General features: G+C 46.7%; 1 protein-coding gene across 1 annotated transcript in view; it reads right to left on the bottom strand.

Annotated features, from left to right (window-relative positions):
- Positions 1 to 24,196, bottom strand: part of ZFYVE26 (zinc finger FYVE-type containing 26) — a 72,037-nt gene that overhangs the window by 31,548 nt on the left and 16,293 nt on the right. Inside the window, 16 exon segments of the mRNA XM_021099396.1 lie at positions 305 to 481; positions 869 to 991; positions 3,613 to 3,717; positions 5,159 to 5,355; positions 7,262 to 8,007; positions 9,058 to 9,160; positions 10,313 to 10,531; positions 11,109 to 11,273; positions 11,369 to 11,488; positions 14,274 to 14,537; positions 16,468 to 16,518; positions 16,521 to 16,668; positions 18,926 to 19,077; positions 20,228 to 20,296; positions 22,649 to 22,735; positions 23,441 to 24,052. Coding sequence (XP_020955055.1) covers positions 305 to 481; positions 869 to 991; positions 3,613 to 3,717; positions 5,159 to 5,355; positions 7,262 to 8,007; positions 9,058 to 9,160; positions 10,313 to 10,531; positions 11,109 to 11,273; positions 11,369 to 11,488; positions 14,274 to 14,537; positions 16,468 to 16,518; positions 16,521 to 16,668; positions 18,926 to 19,077; positions 20,228 to 20,296; positions 22,649 to 22,735; positions 23,441 to 24,052 — 3,338 coding nt within the window.

A 24,196-nucleotide genomic window follows, 5' to 3' on the forward strand; every position in this document is an offset into this window, starting at 1 on the left:
CTATGGGTATTTTTAGAAAGTCCAGGTGATTCTAATACATGGTCAGAAATTGAGGAAGATGAATATAGCAGAAGCCAGGGAAAGCATAAAAAGAACTTAAGAAGACCAGGTAAAATGCACTTTGGAGGCAGAGCAGTAAGAGAGCAATAAGCCCTAAGAGACATGGTGGGCAGCTAGGTTCAAGATTTTATACGGCACAGGTCTACGATGGCAGGTGCCTGAAAAAAGAGCCACTGAAAGGGCAAGTTGGGAAGTGGGAGCTGGACCAGCGGTACCCCCACCAGCACCCTCGTCTCCTCCTGACCTTGGATCCCATGTACAGTGCCTGGATCTCACGGTGTCGGTCAGCGGTCAGTTCTCCATAGAAGTGGGTGGTGAGGTAGTTGGCCAAGAAGTGAGAAGTAGCCAAGCTCGGGTGCTGGTCAAGGGACTGCTCTGCGACCTCAAGGCACATGGTGGGGTCAGGAATTCTTCGCAGGAGCTGTTGCAAGGGGAGTGTAGAGAAGAAAGGTGAGGCTTATAGAAGAACCCTTAGTGCAATCCTTTTTGTTTTTTTCTGAGAACAGAATCTTTAGGTTTATTCATTTTGGATTAACCCCTTCTCTGCATGTCATTTTTCACCACCCCCATAGCACCATGGCTTTGAAAGGACCAGAGTTCAGCAGAATCTTGGACCCAGATGCCCATGCGGCAGCTCATGCAGAGATAGGCACCTATAGGCAGTATGACAATAACTAGAGCCTGAAGGACACAGTGGGCAGATCTGAGACCGAATCCTCTGCATGGGATCCAGCAGGGACAGAGCCAACTGATTTGCTACCCTTCTCGTATCTCTCCTAAGGAAAACGGGGAAGAGCTGGAGGCTTACTTGCAGTGCCTTTTCAAGATCTCCTCTTTCTAGAAGGTGGAGAAGATGCTTTTGATGTAGGTTGATCAAATGTTCTCTTGGAATGGGGTAGAGGCGGCCCCACTCCTCACACAGCTCATACTCCTGGAAGGAAACACATATGCCTTTAATCTCTTTAAATTACTGGCCTTGTCACTTATCCAGCTCTTGCCTGATTTTTCTCAGCAGTCTTAAGTCTACTAAAGCCCCAGGGAAGTTTGGTAAATGCCAATGGGAACTTTGTTGTGGGATTAAAGTCGGATCATAAACTCGAAGGAACAGAGTGGCAAGGTTAGTCAAGAAAATGCTCCGAGTAGGCTGACTGTTAATGATGTCCTTTTCCCCTTAGCTCTACTATGAAAAAGAAACAGCTCACATATAGCTACTGACACTTGGTATTAGCCCTGGGAATATACTATGGAAGTGGGCAAGACATGGAAAATTGTCCAAAGGAGACAGTACCTGCTCAGCTCTGATTGTTGCCATATGAATGTGCATGCCCAGTGGGGCCAGACTTTAAAAAATTCTGATTTTTTTTTTTTTTGTCTTTTTGCCTTTTCTGGGGCTGCTCCCGTGGCATATGGAGGTTCCCAGGCTAGGGTTTGAATCAGAGCTGTAGCCACCAGCCTACACCACAGCCACAGCAACATGGGATCCGAGCTGTGTCTGTGACTTACACCACAAATCAGGGCAACGCCAGATCCCTAACCCACTGAGCAAGGCCAGGGATCGAACCTGCAACCTCATGGTTCCTAGTCAGATTCGTTAACCACTAAGCCATGATGGGAACGCCAAAAAATTCCAAAAAATTAAAAAAAAATTTACAAGTTTCAAAATGTCCACCAACAGAGGAATGGATAAAGAAGATGTGGTCATATATATATAATGGAATATTACTCAGCCATAAAAAAGAACAAAGTAAAGTCATTTGCAGTAACATGATGGACCCAGAGATTATCATACTGAGTAAGTCAGAGAAAGACAAATATCATATGTCATTTATATGTGGAGTGTAATAAAAAATGATACAAATGACCTTATTTACAAAACAGCAACAGACACACAGATCTCAAAATCAAATTTATGGTTACCAAAAGGGAAACATGGGCAGGAGGGATAGAATAGGCGTTTGGGATTAACATTTACACATTTTTACATAAAAAATAGGTAACTAACAAGAACCTATCAGACAGCATAAGGAACTCTACTCAATATTCTGTAATAACCTAAATGGGAAAAGAATCTGAAAAAGAATGGAAATATATGTGTGTGCAGATATGTATGTGTATGTCTGATTCACTTTGCTGTACACCTGAAACTAATACAACGTGGTAAATCAACCACACTCCAATATAGGTTTTTAAAAATTCAAAAAAAATTTTTTTAATTAAAAAATTTCCCAGAGTTCCCATTGTGGCGCAGTGGTTAACGAATCTGACTAGGAACCATGAAGTTGTGGGTTCGATCCCTGGCCTCGCTCAGTGGGTTAAGGATCCGTCGTTGCCGTGAGCCATGGTGTGGGTCGCGGACGTGGCTCAGATCTGGCGTTGCTGTGGCTCTGGTGTAGACTGGTGGCTACAGCTCCGATTGGACCCTTAGCCTGGGAACCTCCAAATGCCAAGGGAATGGCTCTAGAAAAGGCAAAACAAAACAAAACATCCCTATTTTACAACATTGGCAATGAAATGTGTATGAAAAGCTAAAAATTCTGCAGCCCAATACTTCCTAGGCCAAACATGTTGGGGCTGGATTCCATTGATATCACCCCTTGTTACTCCCCCAACCCCAATCTGTGAACTCTGGATTAAAGTTTGAGAGTGAAATTCCCACAGCTTTGTCTAAATATTCTATTACGGTGGCATCTGGGATGCCCTCCCCACAGCCCTGCCTGGGGCCACCTTCAGGATGCTTCCTTGTTTCTTAGGCTACATTGTGTGTAGTGCCCTGTGTGTAGTCCCACTACAGGCTCAGCTTACTTCTGTCACTTGATATATTGCAGTCACCTAGGGGTGTGTCTCACATCGCCCCCCCCTTCCTGAGGATGTCACCCCCTTAGCACAAGGACAAGGACTAAGCTTAATTATCTTTGCTGCACCACCATCGCACACAGACAGTTAAAACAGGTTTTTTGGATGACTAAGCATGTGAATAAATACACCTACATTTTGAACTACAGTATATCAGCTCCTTAAAGGGTAAATTAAATTCTACTAAGCACTCACTTGTCCGGTAAACACAGGAAAAGATAGCCAAGATTACTGGTAATCATGGTAATGTAAATTAGAAAACAACAGTGAGATACTATCTTATTGGCAAAAAGTGAAAAGATGCCAAAGTTGGTAGAAGATGATGCAATGGGAACTATGAGTGGGAGAAAAACCAGGCCAAAGGGTCTGAAGAGCAATGTGGTGACATCTTTACATCTTTGTAAAGGGGAGGATGCTGATGCCTCATGATATAGCAATTCCACTGCCAGGTAAACCATCTGTACCCAGTGCAAACAGTATAGGAAATCTCATGTATGAAAAATCTAAAAGCATCCACTGCATTCTCCTCTATACTTCTCTGTACATTGCTAAGTTTCACAAGTACACAAAAGCAAAGAGAGCATAGGTAGTTATGAAAAAAATGTGGATACTGATACAAGGAAAGAGTCTACATAACCAGCTAAGGAGCTGCAACTCTGAAAAGAGGAGGAAGGGGGATACGACCCAGGAAGATGGTACCTTTGCTTCCAGAATCATGTTCATGACAGTCGATGGGTCCTCAACACAACAGTTCCTCAGGGTCTGCCAGTCACACCACACGGGAGGAGCCTGCAAACCTAGAATCTAAGGAAAGACAAGAAAAGCTGTCACACCACGCTGCAGCGTCTCCCTCCAGGAATAAGTCCTCAGAGTAGCCAGGGATGGGCTACCCCAGGTCTCTGTCCCAAAGTCAGGCTGTCAGAACTTACCAGGAAGGAGGAGGAGTTGGAGCAAACAGGTCAAAGACTTTTGGAGAGGTGAGTGAACCTATCTGGGAAGTGGAATCAGGCAGCCAGGCTGGGGGTGGGGAGGGTGGGGGGAAGCCAGGCTGGGGGTGGAGAGGTTGTGGGGGGAGGCCAGGCTGGGGACCTTTCACTTAGAGGACACCTTTCAGAGGCTGCTGTGCTTTGCAGCTTGTTGTGACTTCTGAGGTCACTTGCCCCCTGCTCCGCCATCTCAAAACTCTACCCAGGTTACGCTTCTGGCCTGAATGCCCTGCGGGATCATCTCTCCTGCACCACTTTAGCTCTGCATGGCAATAGCTGAGCAAGAGTGGAAAGAAGATCTTCAGCTGCCACTTTGACTTTCCCTGGTTGGGCTCTAGACTGTTTGCTTCCAAGCACCAGGTACACACAGAGAAATGAGCATATATTTGTACTTATCATATAGCTGTAGCCCTTAAATCTGTCTCCCTGAGCCTCTTGATCTTGAATATAACATATCCCACAAGAGATCTTTCACGTTTGAAACTGTCACTTTCATGCATCCTTTCAAAAAGGTCTTGAAATTTAGCTGAAATTTAAAACAATCTTTTGGAGCTCTGTTGTGGCTCAGTGGGTTAAGAACCAGACTAGTCTCCACGAGGAGATGGGTTGGATCCCTGGCCTCACTCAGTATGCTAAGGATCTGGCGTTCCCACGAGCTGCGGCACAGGTCACAGATTTGGCTTGGATCTGATGCGGCTGTGACTGTGGTGTAGGCTGGCAGCTGCAGCTCAGATTTAACCTCTAGCCTGGGAACCTCCATATGCTGGATGTGCAGCCCTAAAGTAAAAAAATAATTAAAACAATCTTTAAAGAAGATATACTAGAAATTAAACTCTATAAAAACTCCTGAACAACAACAAAAGATATAACATACACGAAGCTAAAATATACAAGAATACCTCAAAGATACTGTGGGTTCGCTTCCAGACCATCACAAAACAGTAAATATCATAACAAAGTCACTTGGATTTTTGGTTTCCCGGTGCATATAGAGTTACATTTACACTATAGTGTAGTCTATTAATTGTGCAATAACATTGTCTAAAAACATGTACATGGCTTAATTAAACGCTTTATTGCTAAACAATGGTAACCATCATCTGAGCCTGCACTGTAAGAGTCACTGTAATCCTTTTGCAACAGTCACTGGTCACAGGTCACCCTAACAAATAGAATAATCCTAAAAAAGTCCTAAATATGGCAAGAAGTACCATAATGGATACAATAATACTGAAAAAGTTTGATGCCAGAGCCCCTACCTTCTGGTAGACCCGCAGCTCCACTAGCTTTCTCTGCAGCTCACGTTCTAGCCCATCTTGCACAGCGGGGTCTGAGATGCAGTAAGCCAGGATCTCCAGGCACGACTCCAGGGGCCACCGGTCCACAAACTGCAGTGTTAGTCGACTTCTCAGAGATGCATCCTTCACAGCAAACAGGTGCTGCCAACCTTCTTTGTCTACAAGACCAAAAGATGCTCAGAGGCAGCAAGCCTGGCATGAGAGCCCAAGAGTCCATCTGACCTGAATTAGTTTTTACACTTGGAACACATCTATGACAAGGTGAAATGCTATTGCCCTATGTTTCTCTTTAAGTAAACATAATCACAGTCACGGGGCTTTCTTTTCTTTTTTGTCTTTTCTAGGGTGGCACCCAAGGCACATGGAGGTTCCCAGGCTAAGGGTCCAATCAGAGCTGTAGCCACCGGCCTACACCACAGCCAAGGCAATGAGGGATCGAGCCACGTCTGCGACCTATACCACAGCTCATGGCAATGCCGGATCCTTAACCCACTGAGCGAGGCCAGGGATGGAACCTGCAACCTCATGGTTCCTGGTCAGATTCACTAACCACTGAGCCACGACGGAAACTCCTCAAGGGGCTTTCTAAAGAGCGAGAGAGAAGGAAGAAAGGGAGACGGAAAGAATGAAGGGAGAAAAGACAAAAGAACAGGTAAGGCTCTCTATGCATACACAGCACCATTTCAAACTCAACTTGTAAGCAGAACTTTGAGTTTTCCCTGCAGTTTCCACTCTGTGCCATATATAAGGACTTGCACGTTATTTATTTATTTCAGGTAAACTAGTTTCCCTCCCTCAGCACCATCTGTTATTACTTAACAGCGCTCTCTCACACCCACTTCACAGAACTGAAAAGCAGACTCCAAGCCATTAAGATTGCACAGCCAGTCAGTGGATTTTTTTTTTCTCCACCTTCTCAAGGAGAGATCTTCCCACAGGGCAGTCAGGCCCCTGCCCAGAAGCCATTCCCCACAGGCTGCTCAACTCTTTCTCCCCCTAGTGGAGGAATACTTGTCATTGCTCTCAACTCAGAGGAGATTTTAAAGTTGGAACAGTCAAACAGGCCCAGAATCTGTTTTTATAAATAAAGTTCTTGGGAGTTCCTGTCGTGGTGCAGTGGTTAACGAATCCGACTAGGAACCAGGAGGTTGCAGGTTCGATCCCTTGCCTCGCTCAGTGGGTTAAGGATCCGGCGTTGCCCTGAGCTGTGGCGTAGGTTGCAGATGTGGCTTGGATCCTGAGTTGTTGTGGCTGTGGCTCTGGTGTAGGCTACAGCTCTGATTCAACCCCTAGCCGTGAGAGCGGCCCTAGAAAAGGCAAAAAGACAAAAAAAAGTAAAAAAAAAAAAATTAAGTTTTTTTTTTTTTTTTTTTTTTTTTGCCGCCCAGTGGCACATGGAGTTCCTGGACCAGGGATCAGATCCAAGCCACAATCGCGACACAAGCTGCAGCCGCGCGGCAACGTGGGATGCTTAACCTACCGTGCGGAGCCGGGACAGGGATCCGACCTGCAGCCCGGTGCTCCCAAGACGATGTTGATGCTGTTGTGCCACCGTGGGAACTCCTAAATAAAGTTTTATTAGCAGACAGCTGTGCTCACTCATTTATGTATCATCTATGGCTGCTTCACGTTATAACGTCAGAGCCTCTCAAATGGTTGCAACCAGGCCTCTATGGTCTACAAAGCCCTTTACAGAAAAACTTTCCTGCCCCCTATTTTAAAGGGAACACTTGCGTGAAGCCCATATTAGGCTCCTGGAAATGGGGCTCAGATACTTGAAGGGTATGGAATTTTCCAATGATTCTGATACGCAGGGTTGAGAATACTGGTTATGAGTGCCTGTCCTAAATAAAGTCAGATGGACTTGGGTTCTAAGCTCTGCTCTACCACTGACTATCCTGGGCAGATTCCTACCCTCTGAGCCTCGCTCTCCTCTCAGTATCATGAGATTCTGGCGGGGGACCTTTCTCTGGAGTTACTGTGAGGATCAGATGTGATGATCCACTCAGTGAATGCTCAGTATTAGGGCCACTGGTGCAGGAGGAGGTACAGCTTTTTGCTCACCACATGCCACGGCGCAGCTCAGGACCGCATCCCATATGCTGCTCAGGTCATCCGCCTCTCGCCCGTACTCTTCAGTGAGCTGAAGGGCCCGGTGCCAATCTCTGGCCACCAGGGCTTCCTCAAAGGCCTCGGTGAGCACGTCCAGGGCGATGGGAGAATGCAGGCCCAGGAGGACGGCAGAGAGATTGGCTTGGCCACAGAGACTCACTGCCAGACTCTGCCCCTGCTCAGAGGACCCTCGGAGTGGCTCCCAGGCAGCCAGGAGGGCGGCCTTGAGCATGGGGAACTGTTCCAGGAGGCGCTCACACTCCCGGGCTACCTGCTCTGCGGTCAGAGGCACCTCCCTGCGGCCACGAAGCTCCTTCCATGACAAGCTGGGCTTGGTGACCTTTGACCCCCGGGAGGCCCCCAGACAGGCCACCAGAGCCAGCAGCTTCGAGCGGGACTTAAGGAAGGCCAAGGCAGAGGAGGTGAGGGCATGGGGTGATGAATCCTTTGGGGACGAGCGGGGCTTTCTCTCCACTGTGGGATTCTCGGTGGGCCTCGGGGAGCTCAGCGTGGAAGGCGGGAGGTCCTCCAGGCAGTGGGAGGCGTGCAGCTGGACCAGGGTGCCCAGGCGGGTCAGGAGGGATGACGTCTGCTGGCTCTGCCGGGAAGGGCAAAGGTCGAGGGGCTCGCAGCAGCAGTGGACAATGACCTGTGGCACACTCAGGCTGAGACCCTCTCGGGCCAGAAGGGCTGCCAGCCTGGAGGGAGAGAGGCAGAGGGCATGCAAGGCCTGAGTGTCTGGGCACTGTCACCCAATGACAGAATTTCTTTATGTTGACATAAGCAAATGTAAACACAGACTCTTTAATTGTTCCCCCATCCCCTTCTCTTTTTAACTCATAAGGCAGCCAATGAATGTCACTGCTCTGCCTCTTGCTTTTTCTTTTTTTTTGTCTCTTTAGGGCCGCACCCACGTCATATGGAGGTTCCCAGGCAAGGGGCTGAATCGGAGCTGTAGCTGCTGGCCTACGCCACAGCCACAGCCACGCTGGATCCAAGCCACATGTGCGACCTACACCACAGCTCATGGAAACACTGGATCCTTAACCCACTGAGCAAGGCCAGGGATCGAACCCGCAACCTCATGGTTCCTAGTCGGATTCGTTTCTGCTGCGCCACGACAGGAACTCCTGCCTCTTGCTTTTTTTACTTAATAATATAACTTGGAGATCTGTCCATATCCCTCATTCTTTTTTACAGCTACATGGCATCCTATTCTGTGTATGAACCAGAATGTGACTAGTCTCCTATTAGTGGACAAGGGCTATTACATCTAAAGCTGTAATAAAATGACTTGGTACATACAGCATTTTTTATATGTATAATAAAGCTGCAGGACAGAATTACCTAATGTGGATTGCTAGGTCAAAAATACAGAATGTCACCCTAGGGGGTATGGACAAAGTGCCCTCCCACAGGGGCTGTACCAATTTATATCCTGCTGGAAATCTACAGACTAGCCAACTAATATGTTATTGAATTTTCAGATTTGTGCCTACTTATAAGTGAAGAGTCACCTCAAAATTTCATACTTTCATACATAAACGTTAGCGGTGAAGAGAGAGAAAGCAACAAGGCACAGAGAATTTTAATGTAGCCTGGATAAAAGTAAATGTAAATTAAGGGAAAAGTCTGGCAGAAACCTCTGCTCTCTGTACAGCACCCACGCACAGACGCACTGAGCACTTGGTTTCCTTGATGTGACATTTAGGAAGGCCCATGCCTGACTTCCACGGGGTGGCTCCTACCTGTCGGGGGGAACTTGTCGTTCAAGCAGGAGGTGTGACACCAGTTGGGAAGAGCTCTGTTGCAGGAGAACAAAGGGGTTTCCTATCTTGACCTCCACGTGATCTGCAAAAGTAAAGAAATCGAGCTCTGTCTGCACCACCAACTGCAACATTCAGAGTCCTGTTTTTCAGAATCAATTCTTAAAAAGTACAGTGTCAAAACTACATGGAAAGCCTTTCTGTTGATATCTGCTAGGTAGAGGGTATTCTTGACATGATGCTGACCATAGGTTTTTTGTTTTTTGTTTTTTTGCCTTTTCTAGGGGTACTCCCGCAGCACATGGGAGTTCCCAGGCTAGGGGTCCAATCGGAGCTACAGCTGCCGGCCTACACCAGGGCCACAGCAACACGGAATCCGAGCTGCATCTGTGACCTACACCACAGCTCACGGCAATGCCGGATCCTTAACCCACTGAGTGAGGCCAGGGATTGAACTCGAAACCTCATGGTTCCTAGTTGGATTCGTTAACCACTGAGCCATGACAGGAACTCCGACGCTGACCACAGGTTTATCTCCACCTTCCCAGTGCTCTAAAGACTTCTAACCACAGACAAATTCCAGGGAGCAGGTCTAGCCACCCACAGCTCTTCCTGCTCCCTTTAACCTGACTGAAGTGAGGCAACTCTCAGTTCTGTGGACCCCTGTCAGAATCTGCCACTTATGTCAGAGAGTGAATTCCTCATATCCACAATGGGTCAAAGGTCTGAGAGAGGGACTGAGTCACTAATGCCATCGAAACGTTATCAAGTACTCTCATGAGTGGTACTACGGCATGAGGCATTGGGGAGACAAAGATGAAGAAAATAGAGGTGCAAAGAGAGGACCTTATAAATCTAGTGTCCTTGGCTACTGCTGTACCCAAAATCTCTTTTTTATTAATTATTTTTTTTAATGGCCACATCTACAGCATATGGAAGTTCCTGGACTATGGGGTCAAATCGGAGCTGCAGCTGCTGTCCTATGCCACAGCCACATCGGATCTGAGCCGCATTTGTGACCTATGACACCACAGCTTGTGGAAACGCTGGATTCTTAATCCACTGTGTGAGGCCAGGGATTGAACCTGCGTCCTCAGAGACAGTGTCAGGTTCTTAACCTGCTGAGCCACAACGGGAACTCCTGTGCCCAGAACCTCCTAATTGAGCACCTTCCTCTTCCTTGCCCTAAACACCTGCGGGCCAGTCCTGACTCTAGTTCCTCTTCCTTGCTACTTACCGGGCTCAGAGCTCAAGCTCCGAAGGAGAACAGCGGCCAGGGTGCTGCAGTACCTGAAGAAGGTGCCCATGTAGTCGGTCTGCCTGCCGTCTGCTGGCGTCTGTTTGCCCAGGTTCTTCTGGAGGAGCTGAGTCTGGGTGTACACAGGGTGGGCCTCTGCCTCCAGAGCCTTCTGGGCCACCTGCTCCACCAGGGAGGAGAGGGGAGTACTCCTGGGCTCTGGGGAGGAGTTAGGAAAGGAGATGGGATGTCGGTTGCAGTCTGTATCCAGCTGTGGGTCCATTTCCAACACGAGGTGTGAACTGGGCCTCTGCACACCGCCTGGGGCATCCGATAGCCTGGGCGGCTACACTTCTAAGGCAGCTCCAAAGTCCTAAGCTGGCTGCCTGTACAAGGGGTTCTCAGCCAGGAAGAGCTCTGAGTCTGGGGGAGTCAGGGTGGAGAGTTCTGTTTCTACCCGGTGTCTCTGGGGTGGAAGGGCTTTATGAAGCGCACGGCAATTTTGAGGGGAAATGGATGTTTACAGAGTAACTTCTGGGTATGCCTCTTGTTAGGAAGAGAAAACTGTGCCACCTAACGGAGAGCCAAGCATCCCTTTACCGAGGAGGTGGGCAAACAAGTGGAATTAGGTGACAGGCCCTGGCTAACCAAAGGGCTGGGAGGGCCCACTGCTGGAGTCCTAAGTCTCTGCGCCAAAGGGTTTCTTCCCATTCTGCTGTTTCCTCTCCCCCCTTCGGACTCATCTGCATCCGCTCCCCTGCCCCCCAGCCCCCAGCATGCAGAGTCGGGCCTGTACCTGGCAGCTCAAGCGCTTCTCTCAGCGCCTGAAGGATCTGCTCCAGCTGCTGGGAGAGGGTGGTGTGGCTGGCAACACAGTCCTCCGTGAGGCAGGGCCAGCACATCTGAAGCCACTCAGCAATGCTGCACCGTGGGGGACCGCTTCCTTTCTCTTCTACACTCTCTACAGAGAGCCAACGAGAAAGAAGCAGTGAGGTCTGATGCTGACCTAATGTTCCGAGTCCGGGAGATTAAAAACAAGGTAGTAAAGCAACTCACCGGATTTGATGTGTCCGGCTGCCGTAAGTGGGTAATTGAGAATCTTACTGATCTGCTGAAGGACACTTGGGAAACCTCGAATGCCATCAGCATTGAGGCATACGTGGTCTAGCCGGCGACCTGGGAATGGGTGAAACAAGAGGGAATGCAGACAAAAATGAGGTTATTGTAGAGACTGACCCTCGGTCCTGTGTTTACCTGTAGAGCTTTATCTCCTCCAATATTAAGGAGGACATGGATGCTGTGCCATTGGGGGTGACAACCAGCATACCTGCCTTATCCCATGCCTGAAGCTCCAGGGCTGCCTCTGGCAAGATGCCTCAGCTGCCCAGAGCCGCAGACCCAGAAGCTTGGCATTTCCAGGGCACTGCTGTCCTAAGCAGTCAGGCGCTTCTTGTGGATTTGCTTTGGTACGTCCCTCAGGCCTGAACTTGAGCTGGGATCCCATTTATCTTCTATAATTGTTTTTTAAAATCTTTTTAGGGCCACACACACAGCATATGGAAGTTCCCAGGCTAGGGGTCCAGTCGGAGCTACAACCGCCAGCCTACACCAGAGCCACAGCGTGAGATATGAGCCGTGTCTGCGACCTACACCACAGCTTGCGGCAATGCTGGATCCTTAATCCACTGATCGAGACCAGGGATCGAACCTACATCCTCATGGATACTAGCTGGGTTTGTTTCGGCTGAGCCACAACAGGAACTCCTACTTTTTTTTGGCTGCACTCTCCGCATATAGAAGTTCCTGGGCCAGGGACTGAACCTAGGCCACAGCAGTGACTACACCAGATCCTTAACTGTTAGGCCACCAAGGAACTCCTTCTTAATTTTAAGTGGTATCTGGACGCCCTGACTAAACTATAAAGAACTTTACGGACAGGGTTTATTCCTTATACCTTTCCTGTGCTCCCATGTACTTGGGATAATCTGGAAATACAGTAGGTACTAAATTAATTCCTAACTGACTGGCATGAAACCAATCAGCTTGAATATTCTTAACAGCTTGACTGATATCTCCATTCATTTTAGAACATAAGTACTAGATGAGGGGGAGGGAAATTCATGAAACAGCAGTGTATAGGTCACAGTACATGTTCTTAGGACTATGTGACCATTAAAGGACTTTTGTTAACAGCTCAGAAGTGATTTGGAAGGGTGTGCTGATGAGTTAACACAGAAGGCCTGAGGCTGCTATCCTTAGACAGGCCTACCTGCAAGGTTGGGCCCTGGTTGGTGCCTGTGAACTCGACTGGTAAATGGTTTCCTACACTGATAGAAAAGGAGCCACTCATTGTGCCCAAGCTGCTTGTACTGAGTGGTTTATACTGAACATCTGCCTTCCTTCTGAAGGTGTGGCATTTTGGTACATGCTGGGCAGAGGGTGCCTTTGTTACCAGCTCCCAGTATCCTTGGGCGCTGGGTCGCTGGTGAGCTTCCGGAAGACAACAATTCACACTTGTTTGTTGACACAACTCATTGCTGGAGGAGTGAAGCATGTCCTGTGTGACTCCAGTGGGAGAGGACTCTTGGAAGCCTGTGCCTGGTTTCCATCAGACTGAACCCGATGAGCCTTTTTTCCCTTTGCTAGTTTTGCTTAGTGTCCTTTTGCTGAAAGAAACTGCAGCCGAAAGGATGACTGTGTGGGTGGATCCAGAGAATCACACCACTCACCATCTTCCCTCCATTTCCCTCAGAGAGAACACGTTTCTTTCTCCCTCCCTGGTCAGTCCTTCCAGCATTTGGTGTGTGCATCAAGGAAGGTGGGGACCGGAGATGTGCTTCATTCTTTCTTCATATTCCTTTACCTTCACGTCTCCAAGAATTCCCTATATATCTCCTGGGACAGCATTAACCTCAAGGGACAATCCTCCCTCCAACCGTGATCCACTAAATGTTCCCTTACACCTCGTGTACAAAACTGGGACTCAGGTTTTTGCTATTTTTTTGTTTTTTGGCTGAGCCCCATGGTAGGTGGAAGTTCCCGGGCCAGGGCTCAAACATGCAACAACAGCAGTAACCAGAACCGCAGCAGTGACAACACCAGGTCCTTAACCTGTTGTGCCACCAGGGAACTCTAAGACTCAGGTTTTAGGTTAAGTGGGATTCACTCTGGACAGGGCATGGAGTTTAAGGGCACACATTCCATTTATACCACTTTTTTTTTGGTCTTTTTGCCATTTCTTGGGCCACTCCTGTGGCATATGGAGGTTCCCAGGCTAGGGGTCTAATCAGAGCTGTAGCCACCGGCCTACGCCAGAGCCACAGCAACACAGGATCCGAGCTGTGTCTGCAACGCCGGATCCTTAATCCACTGAGCAAGGCCAGGGATGGAACCCGCACCCTCATGGTTCCTAGTCGGATTCGTTAACCACTGTGCCACGATGGGAACTCCCATTTATACCATTTTTGAATGTATATTTCTTCCCTGAATTTATTTATAAACCAGATAAGAATTTTCCCAAATGACTGCTGATTGCTGTATTTATTAAGAAAGTGAGATTCTTGGAGTTCCCACTGGGGTGCAGTGGGTTAAGAACCTGAATGCAGCAGCTCAGGTGGCTGCAGAGGTGCAGGCTTGATCCCCAGCCTGGCGCAGTGGGTTAAAGGATCTGGGACTGCCAAAGCTACATCGTTTAAGTCACAGCTGCGGCTCGGATTCAATCCATGGCCCTGGAACGGCCATATACCTTGGGTGTGGTCATTTAAAAAAAAAAAAAAAAGATGAGACTCTCAATAGACTATATTTAAGTCACCAGGTTAGACATGAGGAAATTAACTAATAATCCTTTCTCGGTCCCTCCTTCCCCAATCCCTGCTTTCTTCTTGCACAGTCAGCAAGCACCTCGGAACCCCCTCTTCTCATTTGAGAACTGAGGAATAAAGCGAAAGGAGCACACACTCACCCCGACTCTCAAGGCTGCTGTTCAGACGCCGTTCGGCGGTTTCCAAGAGCTGCTTGCCTGTTTTCCAGAGCTGGCACTGAGAGCAAGCCAGGTCAAACGCAGCCATAGCGGGGGGACTGAGGTCTTCCAGAACTTCTCTCAGGGGAGCGGTGGACTCTACTGGGCTGCTGCTTATCCAAAAGTCCTCCTGGAGCGTGGGGATGGGGTCTCCAGAGGTGCTGAGCAGCTTGTCGGTCACATCAGAGATGGAGTAAAATACCATCCCTGGACACCCAGCAGTGGAGCAAAATGCAAGAGATTAAAAGGGGTCTCTCTACCACTTTTATTTCGAAAAGCAATTATTTAGAAAACGTCTGAAGAGTTCCCAATGTGGTGCAAAGAATCAGCAGCACCTCTGCAGCAATAGGATGCAGGCTGGATCCCTGGCCCAGCACAGGGAGTTAAAAAAATCTGTCACCGCTGCAGCTACAGTATGGGTCAAAACTGAGGCTCAGATCTGATCCCTGGCTTGGGAACTCTATATGCCATGGGGAGGCCATTAAAAAAAAAAAAAAAAAAAGTTGAGGTCCTTCACCACAGGATATTGTCTATGCATCCCATCATTACAGCCCACTCTCATGCCATCAAAACAATGGTATGGAAAGGAAGACCAAGAGACACTGGGGACTGGGGGCTTCTTCTAATGGGATCAGAAGTAGGCTGAGAAAGAATGAGGCGGATCTATGTGTGCTCATTAGAAAAGATCTCCGAAACATACTGCTAAAAATGCAAGGCAGAAAACACTACTGTTGTAAGAGTTCCCGTTGTGGCTCAGCGGGTTACAAACCCGACTAGTATCCATGAAGATGCAGGTTTGATCTCTGGCCTTGACCAGGGGGTTAAGGATCCAGCGTTGCGGGACCTGTGATGTAGGTTGCAGATGTGGCTCGGATCTGGCATTGCTGTGGTTGTGGTGTAGGCTGGCAGCTGCAGCTCTGATTCAATCCCTAGCCTGGGAACTTCCATATGCTGCAGGTACGGCCCTAAAAAAAGCAAAAACAAAACAAAACAAACGAACAAAAAAGGACACGCATATATATTCTTTTGAATTGATACAGAAAATCTCTGGATTTTTCTTTGGAGCAGACAGAGGGGCAATGTATGATAGCAACTTGATGTGCAGAGCCTAGACCAGCAAGAGATATAAAAATGTGGGACAAGATTCTACTTTCAAGAAATAACGAGAGAGAGAAAAAAAAAAAAAGGAGTTCCCATTGTGGCTCAGCAGGTTAAGGGCCCAAAATGGTCTCCACGAGGATGAAGGTTCAATCTCTAGCCTTGCTCAGTGGGTTAAGGATCTGGTGTTACCATGGCTGTGGCACAGGCCTCAGCTACAGCTCTGATTTGACCCCTAGCCTGGGAACTTCTATATGCAGCAGGTACAGCCATCAAAAAGAAAAAAAAAAGAAAAAGGAAAAAGAAATAATGAAAGGATGAGCTCTGTTTTTTTTTTTTTTTTTTTTTTTTTTTTTGTGTGTGTGTGTCTTTTTGCCATTTCTTGGGCTGCTCCTGTGGCATATGGAGGTTCCCAGGCTAGGGGTCGAATAGGAGCTATAGCCACCAGCCTACACCAGAGCCACAGCAACTCGGGATCCGAGCCGTGTCTGTGACCTACACCACAGCTCACGGCCACGCCAGATCCTTAACCCACTGAGCAAGGCCAGGATCGAACTCGCAACCTCATGGTTCCTAGTTGGATTCGTTAACCACCGAGCCACGAGGAGAACTCCCCAGGATGAGCTCTTTGGATACAGTGCAGCCAAAGGTGATGGGAATTAAGACTTGTGACCTCCAGGCCATAGGTGTTAGGCACAACTCCTTCACTTTCTTGACAAATAAAATAATATCTGTTATTTCTGAATAATTACATGCAAAGAAAATACCCTCATCTTCTCACAAAGCACAAGATAATGGGCATCACAACACACAGTGGAAACTGCATTCACACTCTTTGACTTAAGTCACACGGGACGGGCGTAGTGGGCACAGCTAGGAAACGACTCTGAAGGTGTCAGGACTGTTCTTCTTCAAGGCAGGGTCCTGCGCTGGGTTTCTGTTCGCCTTAATGCTGAGCCTCGGATTGGGCCGGTTCTTTCCCCGACAGCCCCCTCCCACAGCTACCTCACCACCCTCGGCGGCAACAGGGAAGCCAGACCTGCGGCTGCAGCGCTGCCGATGGCCTGCAACGTCGAGCGGCCACTGCCGTTCGTCGGATGGTGCCACCAGCCCCGTCTGAGTTCTGGTTTTCGATCTTGTGCTCCACGCGGGCCAGCTCCTGGATCACCTCTTGGTAGCGCTCCATGAACATCAGCTCCCCTGAGCTGGGTGACGACTTCAGGTTGAATGTGAACACCACCTACACAGGAGAGGAGGGAGTCCGCGATTCGGGGACGGGGGTGGGTGGGGTGGGGTGGTCGCTGAGTCGGGGCGTGTCCGGAGACCTAAAATCTCGCCAGCTGTTAGACGACCGCCCTGAGACACCTGAAGTGTAGGGTGGGAAGAGCCCTGGATGGTCAAAGAGCAGATCAAATGTAGAAATAACATGCAAAAGTCCTGAGAAAGCCACTGAAAGTCCCAGCAGAAAATAGGCAAAAGACGTGGATGCTTGCAAAGGCAAAATGTATCTAACACATAGATGAAAAATGTTTTCCCTTCCCAGTAACCCAGGGAATTTAATATTTATGCCACTTTGCATCTATCACAATGGCAAAGTGTAAAAATAAACCCTGGGGGGGGGGTGGTAGAATAAACAGTCACAGCCTTCATTGAAAGCAATTTGGCAAACTAGAGAGTTTTAAAAATCTTTATATCCTTTGACTCGGTAATTTTTTTTTTTCTTTGGGCCCTGCCTACAACATGTGGAAGTTCTGGGGCTTGGGACTGAATCTGTGCCGCAGCTGTAACCAGAGCCACAGCAGTGAAAATACCAGATCCTTAACCCACTGACCCATGAGGGAATTCCACCGATTCAGTAATTGTTTTGTTTTTTTTGTTTTTTTCCTTTTTTTCTTTTTTGCTACTCCCTTAGCATGTGGAAATTTTCGGGCCAGGGATCAAACCCATGCCACAGTAGCAACCCAGGCTGCTGCAGTGACAATGCCGGATTCTTAACCTACTGCTCCACGAGGAAACTCCTGACTCAGTAATTTTTATGAGAAACTTTCTTAGGGAAATAATTCAAAAATCTTAATGCCTAAAGGCGATAGTCTTGGCACTAGTTATTACAACTATTATAGAATTGAAAGTACTCTAAATGTTGGGAGTTCCCATTGTGCCTTTGTTGTAATGAACCCGACTAATATCCATCAGGATGCAGGTTTGATCCCTGGCCCCACTCAGTGGGTTAAGGATCTGGTGTTGCTGTGGCTGTGGCGTAAGCCAGCAGCTGCAGCTCTGATTTTGACTCCTAACCTGGGAAATTCCATATGCCCCTTAAAAAAAAAAAAACAAAACTTGTTCCTGTATAAAGTCACATAGATCTTGGAAAAACATTGGCAAAAAAATATATTTTCATCTTTAGTACTAGTTGTTCTGGACAATAGGGTTAATAGTAATTTTATTTTCTGGTTAATATTTTTTTCCACTTAATATTTTTCAGTATTTTCTTATAATATGCACAGCTTGTTCTATAACTGGGTTAAAAAGAATAAAACATTTATTTAAAAAAAGAAAAAGGAAAAAAAAAAAAAGCTCAAAGCCCCAGGAAAAGAAGAACAAGTGAAGATATTTAGGGGGCTCAGAAGTGACTTCAGCTTGGTTTGGGTGTAAGAAAGGCTGGTAAGGGTCCTAGCTTCCCCAGAGGGACAGAATTATCATTAACGTACAGCATCTAAAATGATCAGAGGAAGTTAGGCAAAAATAATCCCATCACCTAGATGTCTCCATGATTTATTCCTCAACAAGTAAACTCACGTAGAAGAAAAATTCTGAACTATGTGTTCAGGGACCAGCATAAGAGTCATAAAGGTACTAAGAGAGTTATAAAAGTTAGAATAGGCTTTTATGCTATTAAATTTAAGCAATAGTGGAGGATTCCTGTATTACTCACATGGTCCTTTTCATATTCCAAGAGGTATTATATTTACCTCCAATTTTCAAAGCTTAGAAGGAGTAATAATCGTTCTAATTTCTACAACCTGCACTTCTCCTTGTTCAACATGAATATTCTAGCTGGCTGGCCCCCTATACTTCCTGTCTATTGAAATGGCATTCTATTTATCATTAAAAATTGTCTGCATAGTGAGTTCTAACTCTATAAAACCCCATATGTGTTCAGAGAAGGATTCAAAAGAAACAAACAAAAAGGAAACAAAAAAATTTCAGCGTTTGACTGTGGCTGAATATTTTATCTTTTTAAAACACTGTTTATGTCACAAAAGCAAGCAAATGATTCAACAGCTCCTCCTGCAATGTTCAAGGTGGGCTCAACCCATGGAAAACTCCCCACTGCTTTTCCTATGGGATGTGGCCCCTCAAGCGCCCCCTAGTGGCTCTGACTGCACATGCATTGGGCTTTACCTGAGGCCCAGCGGGTCCCAGGCTGCCTAACTGTTCTTTACTATGACAAGGCACAGCCTAGGCTTCCAACACCTGCTGCACAAGGACCCCCTCACCTGATGGGCTTCTGCAAAGTTCCCCCGGAGGATGCAGGACGCCAGCAGGGACTCAGGTGGGGAGAACATCATGGGGATGAGTGAACTCTGAGGTTGGGGCTGCAACCGGCCATTCAGCTCATTCCTCCCAGACACAGCGCTCAGACTTCCCTCTGTTAGGGCACCAAGGAAGGGAGAGGAATTGAGGAAAAACTATTCCGTCACCTCCTGCCAAACTCATATCTTCTTAAAGCCCTTCTCTAAAAAGATCTGTAAATGGATCTTGACTTTTCCTCAAAAGAAGGGCATATCTATGTTATGTTTTCCTTTTCTCTTTTTAATGGAAGTATAATTGATTTACAATATTGTTTCAGGTGCACAACAAAGTGACGTGGATGTATATATATAAATTTTGATTCTTTTCCATTCTTGGTTATTATAAGATACTGAATAAAGTTCCCTGTGTTATACAGTAAACCCTTATTCTTTATTTTATATATGGCACTGTATATCTGTTATTTTAAAATTTTTTATTATAGTTGATTTACAATATTCTGTCAATGTCTGCCGTACAGCAATGTGACCCAGTTATACATTTTTTTTTTTGCAGGGGGCACACTGGTGGCATATGGAGCTTTCCAGGCTCTGGGTTGAAATGGAGCTGTAGCTGTCAGCCTACAGCACAGCTATAGCAATGCGGGATCTGAGCTGAGTCTGCGACCTATACCACAGCTCATGGCAATGCCAGATCCTTAACCCACTGAGCAAGGCCAGGGATCGAACCCACATCCTCGTGGATACTAGTCAGGTCTGCTAACCACATGGGAACTCCTACATTTATATACATTCTTTTTCTCACATTATCTTCCATCATGTTCCATCATAAGTGACTAGATGTAGTTCCCTGTGCCATACAGCAGGATCTCATTGCTTATCAATTCCACATGCAATAGTTTGCATCTACTAACCCCAAACTCCCAGGCCCTCCTACTCCCTCCCCCATCCTCTTGGCAACCACTAAGTCTGATGTCCATGTCCATGTCTTTCCTTCTAATAGGTTCATGTCCACCACATATTAATATGCTGTATCACCCAACTACCTTCCTTGGGTGTTCACTTCCGTTTCTCTCTATTGACAGGTAATTCCGCTGACAATGAAATAGCCCCTTCCCCTTTCCCCAGTGCAATCTGTCTGGCTATCTGCAGAACCAACCTTCCTGAACACAAGCATGAACTGCTCAGTCCACGTTTTTACACCATGGTGTACGGTAACCCACATGAGGGCAAAGCTGCTTGAAGTTGCACTGGTTGGGACCCCCATACCTGAAGTACTTGTGCTCAGCTCACTACTTGTACTTTCCAAGGATGGGTTGGAACCTCTGTCCCGGCCATCTAGAGGTATTAGGAAGAAGAGAGAAAATCAACCATCAGTGCCTTATAGTATAAAAAGGGGAAAGCTGGCATGAAAGCCAAGATCGGGATAGACTGAGAGAATAATGGGTAGCTGCAATGCCAAGTGCTCCTCCTACAGTAAAACACAAGTTCCTATAGGTCAAAGGTAAAGGGTGGGCTTAATATGGCACCAGTGCTTTTTGAGTAGCAGCATATACAATGGTTTCCAATCGCTGGGACTTAGAGCCCCAGAAGCTTTCAAGTTACTTCTAGGGGTCAGCAACATGCCATCCCCCACCCTCCTGCATCTGCTCACTAACTCTGTCAATATTCTGAGTAAAAAAAAAAAAAAAAAAAAAAAGCACAAATATCATGGCCAGGAAGGAACAAGGTGCAGAAAATCAAATTTTCTGCCATAGAAAAAGTTGTCCTCATACATAGAAAAGTAGGAACAAAAGGATAAGGCCAGGCTTGCCAAAGACCACAACACTCAAAGCCCTGGAGAAAAAGCTGCTTCCTCCCAACACTTGCCTTCCTGAAGTGCTAGGGCTTGTGAAGGGAGGTTCACTATTCCTTCATGTGATGGATGTGTGATTTGGGGGCAGTATCAGTACATGCAACAGAGCCTCCTTGGCTCACAGTTGGGGAAGGAACAGAGAGCTGTAGGAAAGACGATGGATTGTGCATCCTGGGCTGGATGGGTCAAGTGCATGCAAATTATGCCTTTTGACTCAAACCAATGAACTGAGCAACTGAAGGGGCTCAGCCTTTAAGTTGTTCAGGTTTCTCTCACAGTTCCTCCACCCCAGTCAGCATGCTCACTTTTCTCGCTGCCACTTAGCTAAAACCTCTCATTCTCCTGAGCTTGGCTCAAGAGTCAACACTTCAATAAAATCTGTTTCTCTGCCTTTGGAGGCTATGCTGAGATTTCTTCTGTTTTCAGGCAGTGTCTCTGCACTGTTTAAGTTTTTCATGTATAATGCCTATGCAAGGAAATTATAAATTCTTTGAAGGCAAAGTCCTGGTTAATGCCTCATTCACCTCCGTAAGATACCTCGTTGTTTTTTTTTTTTTTTTTAGCACACAGAAAACTCTTTATAAATTCTGTCATAATTATTTAAAAGCTAGCCCAAAACAATGGAAATTTGATTATCTAAAAATTTAGTACTTCTAACCTGCCTCCTTAGTGTGGTAGTCTCATAAAAATTTAGTGCTTCTGTATTATGCTCATGTGTTAAACTCCTTTAGAAAAACTCATAATCAAAGTCTAAAGACAAAATGGAGCAAAACTTGTAGCACATAATGACAGAATAATCTTCCTAAGGTATAAAGAGCTTCTTACAATTCAACAAGACAAACCCAATAGAAAATATGAACCTTAGGCTGAAAAATAAAAATGGCCAATAACTATACGAAAAGACATCCAACCTCAAACTAAAAATAGCATTTATTTTATTACCATGTTAATCATTTTGGCAAAAATTAAAAAATCTGATACTACTCATTTCTGATGAATGAATATGCAAACAGGCACTCATCTACAAGTGGGAGAAATGTCAACTGGTCCACTTTTTTGCGGGGGCAAATACATTTTATATCCATATATACTCTGACTTTCGGTTTTACTGCTAGGGACTCATTCTGTAGGTATACTGACACGAGTAGGCACAGATATATGTATAGGGTTGTTTACTATAGCATTGCTTATAATAGCAAAAAACTGGAAACAATTTAAATGCCCATAAAAGGGTACAATGCCAATGGAATACTAAGTAGCCTTTAAATACTAAGTGAGGAATCAGTTCTCAGTATTTAGTATGATACATTAATATATATAAGAGGATATAAATGGAAAAAGAAAGTTGCAGTTCTCAATATATATAGTATGAGACATCCGTATATCTAAAATGACATATATGCTTGGGTTGGACAGAAAATTTCTGGAAAGAAACTATTAGCAAGGGGTACCTTGAGGGGGACAGGACTAGGATAATCTTAGGTCACCTTTGTACTTTATCTTAAAGAATTGCTTTAAGATATTTTATCTTTAAGAGCTTACCTTTATCTTTAAGGTATCTTAAGAATTGTTTTACTCTTTTCTTTTTTTTTTTTTTTTTATGGTCGCACCTATAGCACAAGGATGTTCCAGGGCCAGGAACTAAACTGGATCCTTTAACCCACTGGGCCATGTTTCGATCAAACCCGTACCTCTACAGTGACCTGAGCTGCTGCGGTTGGATTCTTAACCCACTGTGTCACAGTGGGAACTCCCAGAATTGGTTTATCTTAAAGAATATTAGACAAGTGGCAATATACCACCTGCCTAGTTCTGGGGAGAGCTCCTCAGATTACCTGCCCGGCTCCTTCTAGTCCGACGACCCCGGCGGAGACTGGGGTGCCGTGTGGCAATGGGCCGGCATCTTCGCGAAGGTTGCTCCTCTGAAATGGCAAAGCCAATGGGTCATATGGGAGAATGATCAAAAAAATGTTTTAATTGAAGGATAGATGCTGTAGAATATTATATAAGTTCCAGGTATACAATAGAGTGATTCACAATTTTTAAAGGTTATGCTCCATTTATAGTTATTATAAAATATTGCTATATTCCCTGTGTTGTACATTATATCCTGGTGGCTTATTTTAATTTTTTAATTTTAATTTTTTTGCTTTTTAGGGCTGCACCTGTGGCATATGGAAGTTCCCGGGCTAGAGGTCAAATTGGAGCTGCAGGTGCTGGCCTACACCACAGCCACAGCAATGCAGGATCCAAGCCTCATCTGCACCTACACCACAGCTGGGAGCAATGCCAGATTGTTAACCCACTGAGCAAGGGCAGGAACTGAACCCGCACCCTCATGGATCCTAGTTGGGATTGTAACCCACTGAGCCACAACAGGAACTCCCCTGGAAGCTTATTTTATACCTAATAGTTTGTACCTCCTACTCCCCCACCCCTATGCTGCCCCTCCCCCGCTTCTGAGAGTGATCAATCTGGGTTCGACCCGGCTCCTGGGGTAACAGGTAGGGAAAGAGCTGGACGGGACTGTGAGACATGGAGCAGTACCCAGAGTGCTGACAGGTTGCTATGGTGATAAGCCCCGAGTGCATGTGGCTCCCTCCTCCCTTTCTCTTATCTCCATGTACCTGAGCCCTGGTTGCTGGTCACCACCTTGAACCTCCACTGGGCCTCAGACAGAACCTTGGAGAACTGGTGCAGGCGGCTCTGCAGTCCATCTCTGCTGCCAGAGCTGCTCTGGCCTTCGAGCAGCTTTGGCTTCTCAGGAGCGCTTCGGCTGCTCAGCACATCTAGCTGCTCCTGCAGCAGCCTGAGGAAGGCCCCTATCGCCAATTCATCAGCCAGGAACCCACTGATGCCACTAGTAAAGTGCTTTAGGTCCAAAAAGCTCTGTCCGTGAGGCCCCGGGGAAGTGTCTTCTGGCTCTGCCTGCAGACAGCTTGGAATTGTGTAGGTCAGGCTCCTGGGGGCCCCCAGGGAACCCTGCTCTGACTTCCTCTCAGGCTGCGCTCCGTGCTGAGGGCTCTCTGATGGGGACCTCAAACCCAACGGGCCCTTCCCCTCAACGTCATCCTCCTCAGCATAGTCCTCGGGCAGGTGAGGCTCTGGGTGAAGATCAGCAGAGGTGATGAGGAGCAATGAGAAGATGTTTTCTAGAAGTTCCAGGCACAGAGAGTCAGGAATACTGCACAGATACTGTTGACACCTGGCCAGGTATGTTGAGAAGAGACCTGAAGCACCTGAAGAAGCAGCATGTGTTAAGAGAAGAGGGCAGAGAAAGAGGAGGAGAGAGAAAATGCAAACATCAGAAACGATACTTGCCAAACTCGGTCTCCCAACGTTAACTCATTTCCTTGTAGTGACTCAGGGAACCATAGTTACAG

Source organism: Sus scrofa, chromosome 7 (assembly GCF_000003025.6).
Source record: "Sus scrofa isolate TJ Tabasco breed Duroc chromosome 7, Sscrofa11.1, whole genome shotgun sequence".
NCBI classification, from domain to species: domain Eukaryota; kingdom Metazoa; phylum Chordata; class Mammalia; order Artiodactyla; family Suidae; genus Sus; species Sus scrofa.